This window comes from Salvia hispanica, chromosome 6, assembly GCF_023119035.1.
Source record: "Salvia hispanica cultivar TCC Black 2014 chromosome 6, UniMelb_Shisp_WGS_1.0, whole genome shotgun sequence".
NCBI lineage: Eukaryota > Viridiplantae > Streptophyta > Magnoliopsida > Lamiales > Lamiaceae > Salvia > Salvia hispanica.
Genome location: NC_062970.1, coordinates 34,466,344 through 34,486,148, shown reverse-complemented (window position 1 = coordinate 34,486,148; position 19,805 = coordinate 34,466,344). Strand labels below are relative to the sequence as shown.

Sequence of the window (19,805 nt, the reverse complement as noted above, 5' to 3'; positions counted from 1 at the left end):
CTAAGATCGAAATAAAGATAAGCAGGAAGAAATGCACCCTTCTTCCTTGGTGCAGCCTCGATCGGTACCTTCTCTGAAATTGGTCTTGAATCTGCGGGGTACATTGCGGAGGTACCTCATGCGACCAGTTCCGGTGGTCTTTCTACGGATGGCCTTCACACTCCAGTTGTATGTCCTCTTGCGAGCGGCGGGATAAGCGCAGGCGGAGCAGCAGCTCTTCTGCAAATGGAAGCTGTGGCGGTTCCCTTCCCCATTGCTGTCGCACTGCTTCAAAAAGCCTCATCCATCCATATCCATTATCATCAGCTATACCAGAATTTATAGGAGAAAAGAAGTTGAAAGAAGCATAGAAAATTAATGGTATAAATGTGTGGGAAGAAGAAAGACTGGAATTCATGGAGTTTTTGAAACGAAAAAAAAACTCTCTCAATAAACGTGATGTTTAATAATAGTACTACAACATTTATTCGTATTCATTAACTCCCTTAAATTCATTAACAAAAAATAATTTTAATTAGATTATAATTTTAAAATTAAAATGGCATTTCAGTTTTGTAAATGGCATTTACAGTAACTCATGAATTATAATTAAAATGGCATTTCACCAAGTGGTATCTCACCTTAGTAGTTGCATTTACAGTAACTCATGAATGGATTGGCTGTGGATGAAAATGCTGCTTGTTCTATTGATTGTGGTCAATCTTTCATTTTGGATGATTAATTTTGCGTTTTGCTATTAAATTAATTACTTCTGGATGGACAGGAACGAAGCTAATGCTACCCAACCTTACCAACAGTTAACTGCTGATGTGCTGGTGATGTCAGCTGTCTATTTTGCTTCTGCTGATTTTGTGTATCCTTTTTCTTCTTTTTGGTTCTAATTATGCAAATTGATGACATTTTTTTCTTTATAGGAGAATTCAAGCTCAGCTTTAAAGTTAGTGGGGTACGAGAGTAAGTTTGTTCTTTCCAATTCTACATTTGAGAGTCTATTTGACATGTGAATTATGAAAAAAAATTCTAGAACTTGTTAAGACCATTCTAACTTTTACTAGTTTTGTGCCATAAATTTCTTTTTATATTAATGCTATTTCTTTTATTACGTGTAGTTTGAGTAAGTTAGTAGCTTGCAACTCTTGAAAGCTTGCTTCCTGAATTCACCAACGAATTGCGAATACATTATCTAAGTATCTCACCTTCATAGTTGCATTTACAATAACTCTTTGCTGCTATTACTAAAATTTTTCTTTGTTGAACCTGCTATTATTTCATGCTTCACCAGAATACTTATTACAATTGTGCTAATGTTTGTGCGATGATGATGAGACTCGAAAATAACCAACAACATGATTTGGTCTAGGTTTATAGAATTTGACATCGAATCTTTAATATGAAAATGATATATCATCTGAGTTCTGCTAAAGTTAACTCATCCATTGCATTTACTTGGCAGCATATATTCTGAGTTGAGTTTGTTTGCCAAAGAAGATAGCCCATAGCCTGCAGTGGAGCAGTTCTTATATCTGCACCCTCAGCCCGGTTGCATCATCGGCTCCCTCTCCAGTTTCAAAGACAAATACAGGTAACCAACCTGTTATAGTTAATACCAAAAATTGTCTTACAAGAACCTTGTACGTGTTACATGTTTCAGATGCTAAGTTTGCCTTAAGATATGTACCAAGCTCATCTTAAATAGTTAAATATCTTGAGATAGTGCTGCCATGAAGATGTTAGTGGCCTAATGTATGTTGCTTTAATGGGGAGATTTGACTTTTGAGCTCACTAATTTTAGTTCTAAGGGGAGATTTCATTTTGAACCTGTCTTACAAACTGCTCATTAGATAACCTCTTCTACAAATCTATTAACATATAACCTTAATTAAATTTGCTCATCAGGTGAACCTCTTCTACAAATCTGCTTGTTATACTTTAATTGGAATATGTGGATCTAAAGATTTTGATTGGTGTGATTTATTAGATGATTGATATTCTGTCTTGGTTTGGGAGAAACATACTCTCATGATACAGATTACTTTTTGCCTTGATGGTAACCTGATCAACTTGTCAAACTTACTCGTTGCTTGTAATTGAAATGTGGGTTCAGATTTTTCTATCTTGTAGGCGTGTTGGCGGTGAAAATGCCCCGTGGAGGATTTACAGGATGCAAAGCCTCAGCCCCCATTGGCCCTCCAGCTCGGGTAGGGAACACGACTCAACTACATGAAACGTTGGGTCTTTTCGATGTTGAGCTACAGGACGCAGGGCCTCAAACCCCATTGAATTTATTTGATGATGACGAGGAAGAAAATAATGTCGAAGTTGAAGAAGGGGAGAGAAATAATACAATGAGGGATCGTGCTTCACCTACACATGATCAAGAGGGTCGTGTAAACATACAGCTCAGGGATGGAGAGTAAGTGGTTAGCTAATTTTATACATTTTTTATAATTTTTTGAAGTTACTAAACCCATAGTGATTTGCAGTTTGATCCCTTCGAGAGTTGTGGCAAACGTATTACACGATTGTTTTCAGAATATAGTACTCCCACATGCGTTCTATCAAAGTAAACTTACTGACGAAGACGTTAAAACATATTGGCTGGAATTTCAGGTAATTGTATAAACCATTAGCATAAAGAATGGTCAAGGTTTTACTTATATTCCGATGTATCCTAGGATTTCTTGATGTAATTGTATCCTAGAATGGTCAAGGTTCTAACTTTTTTCTTTTCTTTTTTTTATTATTTTACAGAACCATGCTAACACTGAGAAATATAATCAAGACTTCGTCAAAGTTGCTTTTGGTAAAAGATGCAGGGGCAAATACGGTGATCATATAAACAAATTAAAAAATAAGGAAAAAAAAACCACCTTATTTCACTGAAGCCTTATGGGAGGCTTACTCTAATGCATGGAAGGATCCTAAGCATGTCAAGGTTGCCAAGAAATGCTCAGAAAACCACAAACAAGGGTATGAAAAGGCCCCGCCCACACATGCTAATGGATCTGTTTCATTTGAAGTGACGGTAGAAAGAATGGTAAATATTGCATTTAACTTGTTTACACTTACAGTTTGTAATTATTTTTAACTTTTTGAATATTCTTTGCAGACCAAAGAGAACAACATGATATGTCCTGGATTTATAGAAGCCTATAAAAGAACTCACACGCTAAAAGGCAAAGATTCAGAAGAAGGAGTGTTGTGTTCGCAGCGCGCCATTGAAGTATTGGTAATTTCATATTAATTTGCATACTAATTATTTGTCTACAACTTAAATAAAGAAAATGGAAACTGCCTTGCATCTATGCTATGCTTCTATGGTTGATTCTATGCAATTTTTGAAAAACCAAGGCAGTTGTGAAGGGGGTTTACCATCTGTTGAAATCATATTTGCTCAATCAACTTTGGTATTGGTTGTGATTCTTGACATATGCGAATATGCACATACTTGATTTGTTGATGATTTTGCATTTTGTTGTACCATATCATCTACTTTCATGCTCACAGAAAATATCTCTATCTCTAATCTCTATCTCTATATATACATATATGTATATATATTACCACACATACACAGACAAATAAGCAGAGATTGCTGGTATACCTTTTATCAAGGGCTTGGGTATAAGTATAACTGTGAGTTCCATTGGCTTTCTAGTTTCCACCCTTATTTTTTGTTATTGCCATTTCACTCTTACTTATGGAATGAAGATATACTCGATTTTTTTTTGTTGTTTTAGTTTTAGTTGGCTACCCTTTTCTGCAACATAGAAGCTTTTCTTTTGCAGAAAAGCAAAGGAATAAAATTAGTAGCACACTCTATCCTATTAGTACTATATATAGGTGGCCATCAACCTACACAGTAAGCTTGTTGGTTTTGCACACAAATTTAAAGGCTTTGATGAACTTTTGATGGCTGCTCTTTTCTACAAGTTTGAAGCATTTCTTCCCCATAAAAACAGAGGATCTTCTCTCTTTCACCTTATTTCATTTTCTTGTTCCTCTACTTTGTAAGTTTGGTGAATTCATCTAACTCTATTTCCAGCACTGTTTTGTTGTAATTTGTGATCTTGAGATATTCTACAAATACTACTATATGTTATCTATATGCGCACCTTCATAAATATAGTTATATAGTTCTTGTTTTGTGGCAAACGAGATGTGGTATCCCGTGATTCATGTGATCTGTGATTGTGGTCCATTTGTTTCACAATGTGCTACACCTACATTCTTCTAAGTTAATTCAATTTGTATTATTCCCTGCCCCTTTGCTTTGATCATGATGCTTCACTCCCTTCAATGTCAAACTCAACCTACATTACTCAACATGAATTTATCATATTCCATGATATTCTTTATTTATTTCTCCTCCATTATTGTTTGCTCATATCACATGTACCTAGTGATACATATATAGAGTGGTAACCAATGCACACAGACAGAAGATTCCATCAGTATCTTACTAAAAAGGTTTCTGCTTTTAAAAGCGGAAGTCTTATGCATTTCTAGTTCAGATTTTGTTGGCAATGTTGGACATTGATACTAATTGCTACTCCATGTTACAAGAAAGTTACAACTATCATAAACATTTAGATTAACTGTCTAAATTGATTTGTTTGCTAATTTAGAATACTTACTACTATGTACTTGCTTGTTTAAAGGAGAAAGTTAGTGCAAGGGCAGTTGAATTATGGGCCAACGGGATAGAAGTTCCAAATTTAGATGTCATTTACTTTGAGCTGTTTGGGACGCTAAATAAGAGAAAACAAATTTCTGGAGCCGGACAAGCAACAAGAATCTATTTCCCTAATGCTGGCAGTTCGTTCACTGGTGGCTCAGTTGGAGTTAGCGCGGAAGAGGTCCAGCGACAGGTACAACCAATGCGAGAGCAAGTCACTATCGAGGTGCGCGAGGACATGGAGAAAAAATATGAGGCGTCGCTCGAGGACTTGGAGAAGAAACATGAGGCGTTGGTCGCTGATATAGAAAGGAAAAATGCGGCGAAACATGCCGAGTTAGTGAGATAAAATGAGGAGATGCGCTCAGATTTTGAGAGAAAGAATGAGAGGGTGTTACAACAAATGATGCACCTTAGCGAACAAATTAAGCAAATGAGAAGTGAAAAATAGGGTTAGTCATATAAATTATAGTGTAAGACACTATTATTACTTTTATGAAACTTTTGAGTTTTGTTACTTTTTATTTCATTTTATTATGTTTTATTTAATAAATTATCCATGTAATAATTTGTAAAAAAATAATATTAGAATTTATAATAAAATACAAAATGGACTAATATTAGTCCGTCACATTGTGGATGCTCTAAATTTTGATGAGGGGTATGTTTTACTTTTATCCAATTACTTCCCCTATTTGGCATTTATAATTTCATTTTAATTCGGCATAAGTTTTAAACAATTGTCTGATATTGATTTTATAATAGAATGTACTTATAACTAGTTAGGTGAATGGTCAGTCACTTTATTTAAAATAGAAAAAAAATAAATGAAATTTAAATCATAGATATTTAAAATAGTAAAATGACACATTATTTCACGGACGGGAGTATTATGATATTTACCTGTTCAATTAGGTGAAGTTAATAGTTTGGACAAGAAGATTTGAATTTTAAGAAAAGTCCATATTTACTAGTAGTCATCTTCTTATCCAAGTTATTTTTGAAGGATATCTACATTAAATTCAAATTAGTGACATGTGTCATTTCTTCAAGTGGTTTAGACTTATTAATGACTATAGTTATACAGTGAGTATTATTTCTACATCTGTGGTTGGTATTGTTAAAATACTTCACCTTCTCAATTTTGAATATAGTATATGAGCATCGTCAAAATTCTTTTTACATAAATTAGTTATTTTTGCAAGTGGGTTGAGAAAGAAAGAAAGCAGAAGGCCCGCAAACCGGATGGTGGCGACTTTATTGATTCTTTTATTTGCTGTCACGTTTTTTGTTTCAGAGCAAATATTAATTTATATTATTCCAATTTTACCTAATTAAAAATGTTAAATTAATCGTTATTCTCGAGAATATTCATATCCATCACTTTTGCTATACATGCTGTTAGCTGTATGCGATCTTCGGTTCCTACATTGCGTATATTGCAACCCAGGTTAATAAATTTTTATTCTTTCCGCGTCAAACCCTAGATTATCTTTCCAATTTCTGGCTGAAGATTGAGTCTTTCAACAGCAGACGCCCAATTTGGACTCAATTCAATCTCGAGGTTAGTTTCAAACCCCTATTTCTGGTCTTCCCGAATATAAAATTCAGTTTAACTAGGGTTTTTAAAGTTTTTTTCCCCTGAAATGTTCAACGATTCTGCTAGGCCTAGGTAAGTTTTTGGCAGAGTTTCCGTATGCCAATTATCTGCTTCATTAATTAAATACTGGGTTCGTCTTTCCTTTTTTGCAGCATTTGGGGACATCTGATTCAAACGAGGGAATTTTGGCGTATATTTAAATTAGATTTGGGTCATCATTTATTGTTCCTTTTCCAATTACTGGTTTTAATGCTGTTGATTTGGAAAGTCTTATTTTAAGAGAGATTGAGGAAAGAGCTGCGGATTTGGTTTTTAAGTGAGATTTGAAGGAAAGAATTAACTCTTTGAGTTTTCTGGGGGAGTCACAGGGAGTTTGCTAAGATGATGTCAAGATCTTATACCAACCTTTTGGATTTAGCATCTGGAAATTTCCCAACAGTGGGTAGGGAAAGGGACCGGAAGCGCCTCCCGAGGGTTATGACTGTTCCGGGGAATATTCTTGAGCTAGATGATGAACAGGCTAGCAGTGTTACGTCGGAAAACCCATCTTCACTTATTGGTGATAGGATCATCATTGTTGCAAATCTTCTGCCTCTGAAAGCAAAACGAAGGCCTGACAATAAGGGCTGGACTTTTAGCTGGAACGAGGATTCTTTGCTGTTACGGGTTAGGGATGGCTTTCCGGAGGACATGGAGGTGTTATACGTTGGATCATTGCCTGTTGATGTCGATCCAATCGAACAGGATGACGTAGCCAACTATCTTTTGGAGAAATTCAAATGTGTTCCTGCATTTCTGCCACCAAGTCTTCTGGAAAAATATTATCATGGCTTCTGCAAGAAGCATTTATGGCCACTGTTTCACTATATGCTGCCATTTTCATCAGATCATGGAATTCGGTTTGATAGGTCCATGTGGGAAGCATATGTATCGGCCAATAAGTTGTTCTCACAAAAAGTTATTGAAATAATCAATCCCGAGGATGATTTTGTGTGGATTCATGATTATCATTTGATGGTGTTACCCACTTTTCTGAGAAGGCGCTTTGTCCGCTTGAGAATGGGTTTCTTCCTTCACAGTCCATTTCCTTCTTCCGAGCTGTATAGGTCCCTTCCCGTTAGAGAAGAAATTCTGAAGGCCCTACTCAACTCGGACCTAATTGGTTTTCACACTTTTGACTATGCACGCCATTTCCTCTCCTGTTGTAGTCGGATGTTGGGCCTGGAATATCAATCAAAAAGGGGCTACATAGGATTGGATTATTATGGAAGGACGGTTGGCATAAAGATTATGCCAGTTGGGATTCATATGGGTCATATTGAGTCAGTTCTGAGACAGGCAGATAAGGAGCTGCAGGTTGAGGAGCTAAAGCAACAGTTTGCTGGCAAAACTGTGTTGCTTGGATTCGATGATATGGACATATTTAAAGGTATAAATTTGAAACTTTTAGCTATGGAGCACATGCTCAAGCAGCATCCGACTTGGCAAGGAAGAGCTGTTCTGGTCCAGATTGCCAATCCTTCCAGAGGAAAAGGAATAAATCTGGATGAAATAAATCGCGAAATAGGGGAGAGCTGCCAGAGAATCAATAAGGAACTTGGAAGGCCTGGATATGAACCTATAGTTTTTATCCATCGGTCTTTATCAATCAGTGAAAGGATGGCTTACTACAGTATTGCTGAATGTGTTGTGGTGACAGCAGTGCGGGATGGGATGAATCTGACTCCTTATGAATACATAGTCTGCAGAGAAGGAGTATCAGGTGCAGAACCAGGTTCAGACTTGAGTGGACCTAAGAAGAGCATGTTGGTGGTCTCTGAATTCATCGGCTGTTCCCCTTCCCTTAGTGGTGCTATTCGTGTAAATCCTTGGAATGTTGAATCAACAGCTGAGGCAATGTACGAGGCTATATCATTGGCCGAGAGAGAGAAGGAGTTACGACATGAGAAGCATTACCGATATGTGAGCTCTCATGATGTAGCATTTTGGGCTAGAAGCTTCTTACAAGATATGGAGAGAACTTGTGTTGACCATTTCAGAAAAAGATGCTGGGGTATTGGTCTTGGCTTCGGGTTCAGAGTGGTGGCACTAGATCCAAATTTTAGAAAGCTTTCAATGGATGAGATTACGTCATCTTACTGCAGGGCTAAAAGCAGGGCTATATTGTTGGATTATGATGGCACACTTATGCCTCAAAATTCAATTATTAAGACTCCAAGTGCCCAAGTTCTGTCTCTCTTAAACACACTGTCTGGTGATCCCAAAAATCTAGTTTTTATGGTCAGTGGAAGAGGAAGAGACAGCTTAAGCAAGTGGTTTCTTCCTTGCAAAACACTTGGACTTTCTGCTGAGCATGGCTACTTCTTAAGGTAAGTTGCATTGTTTTGTCTGCCCTGTCAAGTCTTAGTTGCTTTAAGCTATGGTAGACGTTCCTTTAAGTTGTGCATGAAAGATCCAGTCCGCATGGTCTGATGTCGTTTAAGATGAGGAATCCATGGAATATGATAGTAGCGTAGTCTGTATAATTCATGAGCTGATCAATGTACTGTATTCTGTTAGTTGAGAAATGCTCTTTATGGTTTCTACAAAACTGTTAGCTTGGAATGATTGTTTCCAAACTATTTGGTAATCGGTAGTTATTTTGCACAATTTTTTTTTTTATTGTTTATTTGAAAATGTTGTGCTAAAGAAAGTTGGTATTCTCAGAGGCGACTTTCTGCGGATAATGAGCATATATCATTTTTCTTGTTCTGTTGAAACCTGTTCTTTACCCTTTTTAATGTAAAGGTCGGTTTTCTTGCTCACTAAATCTGCTGCTATTTGTGTTTTTTCTTTTATACACCTCCTTTTTCAGTTCAAGTCATATTTTTTTTGTTTTTTTTCTTTGTTTTTCAAATCAGTTTTTGTTGCAAAATGCTAAATAAACATGCCTCATGCGGAAGCAGCATGCACTTTGTTATTCTAGGAAGCAAAGTCGTCTGGGTTGATTTGCTTTTGTTTCGGACATATACTACCCACACATTTTTCTAAAATTTATTTATAGTCCCTTTACGTATGGGCTTGTAATTTTTTCAGTTTCTTAAACTTCACCGTCAAAGTGTAGGCTATTTCCAGCATGTTGACATTTTGGCATCTGAGTGGAGGTGAATATGATTTCTGTTATTATATCTTTTGCTAAAGTATCTCAATCTCCTTGATTGATAGTAGTACTTTAGATGAGTGGGTTTCTCTTGTTTTCTATTCGTGCCATCTTCCTTTCTCAGTACATGTATGGGGGGAGGTGCTATAGGATGATTTCTCTGTGCATGTCATCATGGAAGTTTTAGGTCTCATTATCATTTGTTATTTACTCTTTAAGTTTTGATTTACTACAATGTTGGCAGGTGGCCACAAGTTGAAGAATGGGAAACATATGGCCAAGGTTCTGAATTTGGCTGGATGCATATTGCAGAACCTGTTATGAACTCATATACTGAGGCTACTGATGGTTCTGGAATAGAGAGAAAGGAAAGTGCTTTAGTGTGGCATTATCATGACGCCGACCCAGTATTTGGGTTTTCCCAGGCGAAGGAAATGCTGGATCATTTGGAGAGTGTTTTAGCAAATGAACCTGTAGCTGTGAAGAGCGGACAATTCATTGTGGAAGTGAAGCCTCAGGCATGTATTTTGGCCACAGACTTAGTCTCTACTCTTGTTTTAGTCTTTTTCTCTTCATTTGCTACTCATAAATTATGATTTTCCGTTTTAGTTTTCCCGCTTCAAAATCCTTCTTGTTTGAATGTCTCTGAGCTTCCTTTTGTTCTTTGTTCTTTAAAGTAAAGTGAAGCTTATATTAAGGTGTCAAATGTATGTTGATACAGGGTGTTAGCAAAGGCAGAGTAGCAGAAAAGATTTTGGCGTCCATGGCAGATAAGGGAAAACAAGCTGATTTCGTGCTTTGCATCGGTGATGACAGATCTGACGAGGACATGTTTGAAATAATTGGTAATGCAGTATCTAGCCGTATTCTGTCTTACAACACTGAAATATTTGCTTGCACAGTTGGGCAAAAGCCCAGCAAAGCGAAGTATTATTTGGATGACTCATCCGAAGTGGTAACTATGCTTGAATCTCTTGCTGAGGCTACTGATTCTCCCGCTTCATCTGACAACGAACCGGATAGCCCTCCCAGAAGGATTGGCCGTGTTACTTCATTTGTTTAAATCTACCTATTTTCCTCAAAGGAAGCTCTATGTGGTCAGCTACTGCCATCTTGCTTATATGGGTGTCCGGTTTCAGGTCCTGCAGTAAGGAAATCGTGCACTTTTTCTGTTTTCTCTTTTCCCATCACCTTGCTAATCATATTAGCTTTTAGGCCCATCCTATTGTGTTTGTTATTAAAGAAGTAGTCTATTTCTTGGGTGAACTTAGAGAGAAGTTTACAACTGGACAAAGTTCAGAAACACATCTTTCTTGTTTAAAGGATGGGCTATGCCATTGTCTGCAAAACTGGCTATTTTGAAGTAAAAGGGTATGGGCTCATTCTTATTGACAGAACTCTTTGGCATCCTCATCTGCTGGAACATCTAAACTATACTGGAAGAATCGCACCCAAAATCCTAGATGTTAAATAGTTGATGCTGATGGGAAAATGAGATGGGTCACGTTAACAACGGGTCCTTGAAGCTGAACGACTACGGGTGGTAGAAAAGGTGGTTGCATGAGCGCCTAGAATCGGGCTTTTTATGTTCAGTGCTTCTTGTACAGGTGGTATAACTCCCATTTCCTATCTTCTTTAGTTCCTTTGGGGAGGTTCAAGAATGTGAATATGGGCTTTATCATTTCAATAATGTCTACAGCAGATTGATGCTGCTATTGAATGTTGCAACTGATTTTTCGTATTCAATTTTTCCTTTTTCTATTGCCACTCTGTATTGTTGTTGAATTGTGGATATTTGATTGTTGACTTTGTTTTGATTCAGTAATTGAACTGTAGTTTCCTGGCCTATCAGCATGTTGACCATTGCTTAACTAGGTACTAATTTTGAGTAGTTTTGCTTTGAATTTTATTTTCACACCCTCAATTCTACTTGAGATTAGAAAGTTGTTGATTCAAGAAAATGAAATTAAGACAAAATCTACAAATTTGTGCCTAATTTGAAGCACGTAGGTTATGTCAGCTGTAACAACATTTTTCAGTGTGTACTGATCTTTACAAAAAAAGCCGAAAAAAGCATTGTACAAGTTGATGCTGGACTAGTAGTACTAATTTATACAGTTAGCGTAGCCGGAGTGGGAGCAGCTCTGTTTTCGACTGGAATTTCGACAAACTCCGAGAGAATAGCCCTGAACTCATCCCCGGTTATCGTCTCCTTCTCGATAACAACTTCCACGATCTTGTCTATGGCTTCGCGGTTGTTCCTGATCAGCCTCAACGCAATCTCATATGCCTCGTCTGAGAGCCTCTTCACTGCTGCATCAATGTCTTCCGCCAGCTTCTCTGACATCGAATTCCTTGCCATCATTCTCATTATCACATCGCTTTGAGCCGATGAGTCCATGAGCGACCACGGCCCGATGTCAGACATACCAAAAGTCACAACCATCTACAAACAAAACAAAGACACTTAGGAACAGATACACAGAGAGAAAGAGAGAGGGGGAGAGAGAGATCACCTGCTTGGCCAAACCAGTGATCTGCTGCAGATCACCAGCTGCACCGGTAGTGACCTCAGGCTCACCAAATATAACTTCCTCAGCAGCTCGACCGCCCAGCCCCCCTACAATTCTGGCAAAGAGCTGCTGTTTTGATATCAATGTTGGATCATCCGAAGGGATGAACCAAGTCAAACCACGTGCCTGACCGCGTGGAACCAAGGTGACTTTCTGAACGGCATCATGCCCCGGGGTCAGAGTTCTGCATCACATATATACCAAGAATTATTCATCAACGAAGTTTGGTAGAAAGTAGTATAAATCCTTACTCACCCACAGATGGCATGGCCTACTTCGTGGTACGCCACAAGACTCTTACTCTTGCTATCAGTCATGACCGTCCCCTCCATTCCAGCGACTATCCTATCAATTGAGTCATCGATCTCTTTAGACGAGATGGAAGTCCTGCCACGGCGGCCAGCCAGAATAGCGGCCTCGTTCAAGAGATTAGCCAGATCCGCTCCACTGAAACCAGGTGTCCTCATGGCTACCACTTCAAGTGATACATCAGTGTCAAACTTTTTATTTCCTGCGTGAACCTTCAAGATCTCCGTTCGTCCCCGAACATCTGGGACATCAACACTCACCTGCACAATCACAAGCATTCATTCATCAATATAATATACATCACAGAAGACAGGCAGACAGACATAACGAGCATTTTTACCTGTCTATCAAACCTTCCTGGCCTCAGCAAGGCAGAGTCGAGAATATCTGCACGATTAGTCGCAGCAACCACAATAATACCCGTGTTTCCTTCGAAACCATCCATTTCTGTCAGCAGCTGGTTGAGAGTCTGCTCCCTTTCATCATTTCCTCCACCAATTCCAGTTCCTCTTTGACGCCCCACTGCATCGATTTCATCAACAAACACAATACATGGAGCATTCTCCTTGGCCTTCTTGAAAAGATCACGGACTCGTGAGGCACCAACTCCAACAAACATCTCAACAAACTCAGAACCCGAAATAGAGAAAAAGGGAACACCGGCTTCACCAGCAATTGCTTTGGCTAGCAAGGTCTTCCCAGTACCGGGAGGGCCAATGAGAAGAACCCCCTTTGGAATACGAGCACCCACAGCTGTGAATCTCTCGGGCTTTTTCAGAAACTCCACCACCTCCATAAAATCTTGCTTTGCTTCATCAACCCCAGCAACATCATCAAAAGTGACACCAGTGTTTGGTTCCATTTGGAACTTAGCCTTTGACTGACCAAATTGTAAAGGGAACCCGGGGCCTCCAGGCCCACCCATTCCTCCAGGGGACCGTCTCGAGAGAAAGAAAAGACCTCCAATCAAGAGTAAAGGGAAGGCCAAGTTTCCGATCAAGTTAGCCCATAGAGAACCGGAATCCTCTTGTGCATTGTGGGCAGCAAAGTCAATGTTCTTCTCCCTAAACTTCTGGAGAAGCTCCTGGCTGAGGCCCGGGAGCTGCACCCGCACTCTTTGGACACGGTTACCCAACTCAGGGGATATAGCCTCAACAATGGCAATAGTTCCATTTTCAAACAAATCGACCTTAGTTACTCTATCCTTATCTAGATTCTCTAAATATTTAGAGTACGACATCCTTGAACTCGAGACACCTTCATCATCAGCAATAGCTTTTCCATTGCCAAGTAATGAAGGTAAGGCAAGGCCAGCATTACCAAGCACCAATTTCAGGAATCCTCGTCTTCCTTCACTGGTCTTTTGACTCAATGATGCTCTAACATTAACTACTCTAGACGTACTACTATATAGTGGAATGCGTATAAACTGCTTGCCATAGATTTCTTTGCTAAAACCTTTTCTGATACTACCAGCATACAATCCGTTTCCCAGTATACATGCCGATATGGCAGCCATATTTGCTCCTCTGAAAGCAAACAGTACTAGCTTATTAAGTGATCATCAGTGATACTTAACAGTATTATGCAGATCTCGAGCAATGGAAACGACATGGATTAAGAAAAGCATTATTATTTTGTTAACTTGGACCTAAAAAGTTTAATACTACATGAAAAAAGGTTCTTTTTTCAGCAACCAAATACTATATGTTGCAAATGTGAAGGCTCTTCAAACAAATCTTATACCATGCTAAAAATTCGTCATGGAGTTCATTATAGCCATAATCACCAATAGCAAACAAAACAAAAATTATCATTAAGCCCGATTAGTTAATTACCAAATGATTGGGATTTATATCCATTGCTTCTACTTCCTCAGGTAACTTAACATCGAAAATAGCACAAAAGCAGCAGAACTCATAAGAAAGGAAAGAAAGCATCAACCCGAAAATAAATATCGGATCTTTCAACTAAAATTAACGAAATACTCTCAACCAGTGCACAAATTCAATCATAGAATGATGTGAGTAACAACTGTTAGTGTGCGATTAAGATAAAAAAACCCAGAAAATATTTAAGATAGACACCAAAATTAGTAATCGAGGAAATCAAGAAACATACCTCAGACTTGAGAGAAGGTGATTGTGTTTTACGTTGAAGGTGGAGGAAAGGGATTGGATAGGATTTGCAATTGGAACACGTGGCTTTTTGCTTGATAATGATTGGTCTGATGTGACTAATTTTATTTACTCCATATTTAAAGGTTTAGTGTCAGTTGATAAGTATACTAGTATTTGGTACTCCAAGAGAATGCTAGTGATGCACTTGTATTAACAAAAAAAAACTACTGAATTCGTATTAATCTAAACGAAGGATGATTTATTCTTAGTGACACGATTATTATTCGGTTAAAAACATAAGACATACTTTGATATTAAACTCAACAATTAATGCCACTTTTAAAATATTTGAGTCGGAGAACCGTCAGTTTTAAACTTTAAATCTAAATAAAAAAATTACTTCATGTATAATTAAAGTAAATAAAATGAGCGAAAAATTTTAATTACAAAAACTTAATTTAGTTGCAACATTCTGAAATTGTCGATAATCAAATTATAAGTAGTACTACTAATATTTATCAATTTTAGGGTACACATTGAATAAAATTAAAGTCGAAATGTGTGAGCTAAAAGTTTATGTATAAAGTATAAACATTGTGTTCTTTTAAATACTGCTCCCCTCGTTCCAGATAATTCGACCCAGTATTTCATTTCGGGTCGTCCCATATAATTTGTCCCACTTCACTTTTACCATTTTTGGTAGTGGACCCCATATTCCACTAACTCATTCCTACTCACATTTTATTATAAAACTAATACTTTAAAAGTAGGATTCACATCCCACCAACTTTTTTAACTCACTTTCCATTAAATTTCTTAAAACCCGTACCGGGTCAAAGTGTCCCAAATTATCAAGGACGGAGGGAGTAATATTTACTCCCTCCGTCCCATTGAAGATGACCCACTTTCCTTTTTGGTTTGTCCCAATCAAGATGACTCATTACTTAAAATGGAAATCCCTTTATCTCTACTTTATTCTCTCTCTCTTACTTTACTCTCTCCACTTAACACACAAAATAAAGTTGCATAAAATCTCGTGCCGCCCAAGGAAGGGGTTATCTTCCTTGGGACGGAGGGAGTATCATAGTATCATTGTATTTATAAATGAAGCCTTCTTGCAATGTATAGTATATTGTCATCACAACTTGTCTCAGTGTCTGTAAGCATTAAGCAGTACACACAATAAATACATAGTGGAGTATAACTAAAAGAGGAGGCGCCTGGAGGAGGCGGAGGCGGAGGCGGAGGCGGCTGCTGCTCTAGGCTGAGCGCGTTCGACAATGACGAACCTGCAGACGGGGCATTTCCCCTGGCTCTTGACCCAGGGAACGATGCATTCCTCATGAAACATGTGGTTGCAAGGTGTGATCGTCACGAACTGCTTCGTCTCGAAATCCTCCAGGCAGATGGCGCACCTTTTGCCTTCGTCGTCGCTTCCAGCAGCCGCCGCGGACTTGTTGCCTAATCTCTTGATTATGTTGTATATGTGGGGGCTGTAGAGCTGCTTCCTCAGCTTGTTCACTGCCTGCTTCTGCTCTTCCGGGCTCAGCTTCGACTCCTCCTCTGCGGACGACCGCGTGTTCCACGGCTGGTGGTACGAGTCCTCGATGAGGTGGAAGGGATGAGGGGCTGCCGGTGGAGGGAAACTGCATCAACCACCATAACTGAATTTCAAACTGTTTCCATAATTTGTGAAAGTTCATATGTAAAATACATGTGTTTTTGGATTTTCTATGAATAAGCCTAGTTTGACTCGGCTCAGGATTTAAGAAATGTACTGAAAATTAGTGAAAGACAGATCCTCCTTTTTATGTAAAGTTAATGCGAATCACCTCGCAAAGCCATGATCATGGCCTCCGTTGAATCTCTCCTCAACTAACAGCCATGGATTTCTTGTTCCTCTTGGATTCTGAACTCAAACAGATATGGTAAAAAGGCTTTAGAACTAAAAAACTGCAGTGTGTTTATCTTTCAAGATTTAAGGAACAAACCAGAGATCTGATCGGAGGAAGCAGGCCGGATCGATTAACAGGCAGATAAATCCAGTACTCCTGTCCGAACGGCCAACTTTCGGGAGGCCGGAAGCCTCCACTCATGTTGATGGTTTCTTACAGTGGTTGAATAAGAAATGGATTAGTTTAAGTTTGAGGTGATAAGGTGTTCTTATTTAGAGAGGCTGTGGAATTTTATCTTGCTTTTTCGTGTTGTCGACATATCATTTTGTGCAGTGTGGGTTGAGATGCCCTTTTTCTGGAGATAAGAAGATTCATCGCTCAAAATCAAAGCAAGGAATTTGATTCTGCCAAAATATAGGCTTCAAAACTACAGTTATTTGAGAAAGCCTTTTCCTTTCCTCCAATTTCGTACTAGTATTTTGTTTTATGAGCCAAGCCGTTATTTGAGCCTTGAGGATATGATTCTTCTTACATCTTAGTTGCATCAACTGTCCCCTTTTTCAAGCTGAATCGTGTCCGTTAAAAACTCTAACAGACGTTTACTTTAGACAACAGGTTAGACTAACAATATAGGAGTATACGATATGGTTCAAAACTATTCCATTAAAACAGAAGAGAAAAGGATGATGCAGAGAGTTTCACATTGCAGATTATGAACTCCAGAAAATGTGCTTGTTTTCAATGGTGAAGAAACTAAAATCTACAAACATGAGAAGGAAAATTGATATTTAAAACCGAGGCGCACCAAAAGGTCTAGCGCCTAAAAAACTATAGTCCAACCAGTTTCCGATCTGCAAGTCAATGAAAAAAATGGTCAGATATCACAATAGCAAAGAGTGATATCAAAATGGCATATAGAGTGAAGTATACCTCGTGGTTAAAACGAGACCTGTTGGCGTATTCATACTAAAGTCGAGCAGAAGTCATCTGCTCATTGTCGAAGACAGATAGAAGTTCCAGAATATAGATGATATCGACATAAAAGCAACGCGCGCTTGAAGAGGAACCGCCCTGTAAGTTTTGCACAGCGTTTCAATAGTTAACAGCTTCCCTTATGAGGGAACAAACTAATTCAATGAATGCTTACACAATTGAAAAAATATATGTCAAAATAGAAAGGTTTGCACATACAAACAACTTGCTTTTCAAAACATAAGGAAACGGTTTTTCTTAATTTCTTTTTCAATTTAAGAAGATCAAAACATCCTTCACTGCTATAATTCTTTTGTTCTGCAATAGATATTGCAAACACTCTCCGAGGAGGCGAGAACAAAAACATACCCGAAATTCAGTATACTGACCGGAATCCAGAACTTAAAACCTGCATGGAAAAAAATGTCAAAATTAGACATGTAAGATCATAAGGAATGCAGATCATGAGTGGACACTAAGTTAGAAAAAAGGATTACACCTGTAAGTAGGGTAGGGAGGGCATCGTTCTTGTATTTATCCGGAAGTTCAGAGAGTTTCCCTAGCCATAAATTATTCCACGCAAAAATAACACCAATTACAGTCGGACCTAGCACGACTTGATTCAACACGACCTGAAAAGGGAGCCAGAAGTGACATTTTGTAGATCATGTACCAAGATGTGTGCTCTTGAGAGGTGAGAAGGCCGGAGATAAAGGTACCTTTGCCGTCAGGTTCTGAAAATTTTTCTGTGGCATAAAATGATCAAGGAGTTGGTACCATGCATATGAACCAGGACCATAGAGCAGAAATCCATATGAAGACATCCGGAGGGCTCGGATATAGTCGTGTTCAGAGGAAAGTGTGGTTATGATATCCTGCGAGAGCGAGTTAGGTTCATATCAGAGACTGAAACATCTTATAAACTTAGTGCATTTGTTTCTTGTGTTAATGACAACTGCTAATAGCAACTAATAAAATTAGGTCCCGACAATCTGGAGCCAAATGAGCGAGCTTCAGAAGGGTAGTAATCGCAGTCATGTGCTAGAGTCTTTAATCATCAGCAGAAATTAGTAAAAGTCCTAAGACATATCAGTGTGTACTACAGAACTTGCTTCATGCACACACTGACACATAACTATACAGAACAAGGCAGTTACCATGTATGCTCAACTATGTTATGCATCAATATGTTATATGTATAAACCAAGGGCAATAAATTGTTAGATAAATCATTGTCTGAGATGCCTCGATTCTATGACTTCTATCTATCCTGTTCTCTTTCTAACCAAAGTTCTATTCATTAGATACAAATAGAACCCTCAAATCTCTACAAACTGGTTCATTAGATAGGCACCACCAAACATGATTGTGGTTAAAATTTAAATGAGAAAATCCCATCCATATTGGGATGTGAGATATCCCAACTCCATATCCATAATATACAACCATTTCTGATGTATGGATAACAATTAGACTAGAATAAGAGATAAATCGCAGCAAACTTAGTGAAAGTCCGATCTCGTATCTCTGCTAAAACCATAGAGAGAGGAGGATCAATAAACATTAAAGCGGCACGAGATTAAGATGAACATGTCACAGATATGCATACTGAGTGTGTATCTGTGTGAAGCAACTCCAACAAATAAATGAAAACAGTTGTGATCAACATTAAGCCTCTGATTAACATACACCAACTTAGCATCAAACATCAAACTTCTCTTCAGCTAAAATGTACTCCATAAACAATCATTTATTGAACTACTTAATTGAAACAAAAACTAGCAAAACCAAAGATTCAATTTTGACCCAAATATTCCAACCAATCTCAAATACACAAATTCGCAGCATTCACTCGAGAGTAAACTTAACATCAACCAGAACTCTCTCTCTCTCTCTCTAACCTTGATATCTCCAGAATTGGCGAGAGTATCCTTGTTTCTGACCCAGCGGTGGCGGAGCTGGGCAATGGTGTCTCCGGTCAAGCAAAGGACGGAGCTGGTGGCGGCCTGCTGGAGCGGGAACTGGTAACCGCCGGCAGCGGCGGAGTCTACTGAATTGGAGGGTTTCGATTCTCTTTTCTTATTACTCCGCCGCCGAAAATTATGGTGAAATGGACCCATTCCCCAGATGCCGCCATTCCCAGCCACGCCCAAATACCCCATTTTTGCAGCGACGCCACAAATTCAAGAAGCTGAAATTATAATTTCATGTGGTTGGTGCTACACCAATTCTTTCTTGCTACAAGAATTCTATACTTAAACTACTATCCAGGTTAAAATTAATTCATTTCACTCATATTTTATTATAAAATTAATATAAAAAATTAGTCCCACATTTCACTAACTTTTTCAATCATCTTTCTTTGCATTTCTTAAAACTCGTGCCCGATCAAAGTGCTACTCCTAATAGGGGACGAAGAGAGTAATTAAATTACTTTTGACTTTTGAATTTTAGGGCGTTTGGTAAGCCTAGTGGAAAAAGTAGTCATAATACAAAATTACTCATAAAAATATTAATTT

General features: G+C 38.4%; 5 protein-coding genes across 5 annotated transcripts; 1 reads left to right on the top strand and 4 right to left on the bottom strand.

Moving 5' to 3' along the window:
- LOC125195197 (60S ribosomal protein L37-like) lies at positions 1-1,202 on the bottom strand. Its single transcript, XM_048093382.1, has 2 exons — positions 1,197-1,202; positions 1-264 (listed from the first exon to the last, which is right to left on the bottom strand). The coding sequence occupies exons 1-2, from the start codon at positions 1,200-1,202 to the stop codon at positions 1-3; spliced, it is 270 nt and encodes an 89-aa protein (XP_047949339.1).
- A 4,854-nt stretch (positions 1,203-6,056) lies between these two features.
- LOC125194453 (probable alpha,alpha-trehalose-phosphate synthase [UDP-forming] 7) lies at positions 6,057-11,263 on the top strand. The gene is made up of 4 exons (XM_048092679.1): positions 6,057-6,242; positions 6,431-8,647; positions 9,662-9,935; positions 10,139-11,263. Exons 2-4 carry the CDS (start codon positions 6,660-6,662, stop codon positions 10,478-10,480), a joined length of 2,604 nt encoding a protein of 867 aa, XP_047948636.1. The 5' UTR covers positions 6,057-6,242; positions 6,431-6,659; the 3' UTR covers positions 10,481-11,263.
- A 133-nt stretch (positions 11,264-11,396) lies between these two features.
- On the bottom strand, positions 11,397-14,405 carry LOC125194454 (ATP-dependent zinc metalloprotease FTSH 2, chloroplastic-like). The gene is made up of 4 exons (XM_048092680.1): positions 12,640-14,405; positions 12,246-12,559; positions 11,934-12,174; positions 11,397-11,863 (listed from the first exon to the last, which is right to left on the bottom strand). The coding sequence occupies exons 1-4, from the start codon at positions 13,816-13,818 to the stop codon at positions 11,528-11,530; spliced, it is 2,070 nt and encodes a 689-aa protein (XP_047948637.1). The 5' UTR covers positions 13,819-14,405; the 3' UTR covers positions 11,397-11,527.
- Positions 14,406-15,516: 1,111 nt separating this feature from the next.
- LOC125196592 (probable E3 ubiquitin-protein ligase ATL44) lies at positions 15,517-16,626 on the bottom strand. The gene is made up of 3 exons (XM_048095175.1): positions 16,411-16,626; positions 16,252-16,328; positions 15,517-16,065 (listed from the first exon to the last, which is right to left on the bottom strand). Exons 1-3 carry the CDS (start codon positions 16,513-16,515, stop codon positions 15,624-15,626), a joined length of 624 nt encoding a protein of 207 aa, XP_047951132.1. The 5' UTR covers positions 16,516-16,626; the 3' UTR covers positions 15,517-15,623.
- Positions 16,627-16,959: 333 nt separating this feature from the next.
- On the bottom strand, positions 16,960-19,518 carry LOC125196591 (protein SYM1). The gene is made up of 6 exons (XM_048095174.1): positions 19,188-19,518; positions 18,006-18,161; positions 17,786-17,918; positions 17,656-17,695; positions 17,245-17,385; positions 16,960-17,165 (listed from the first exon to the last, which is right to left on the bottom strand). Exons 1-5 carry the CDS (start codon positions 19,446-19,448, stop codon positions 17,298-17,300), a joined length of 678 nt encoding a protein of 225 aa, XP_047951131.1. The 5' UTR covers positions 19,449-19,518; the 3' UTR covers positions 16,960-17,165; positions 17,245-17,297.
- Positions 19,519-19,805: the final 287 nt, after the last annotated feature.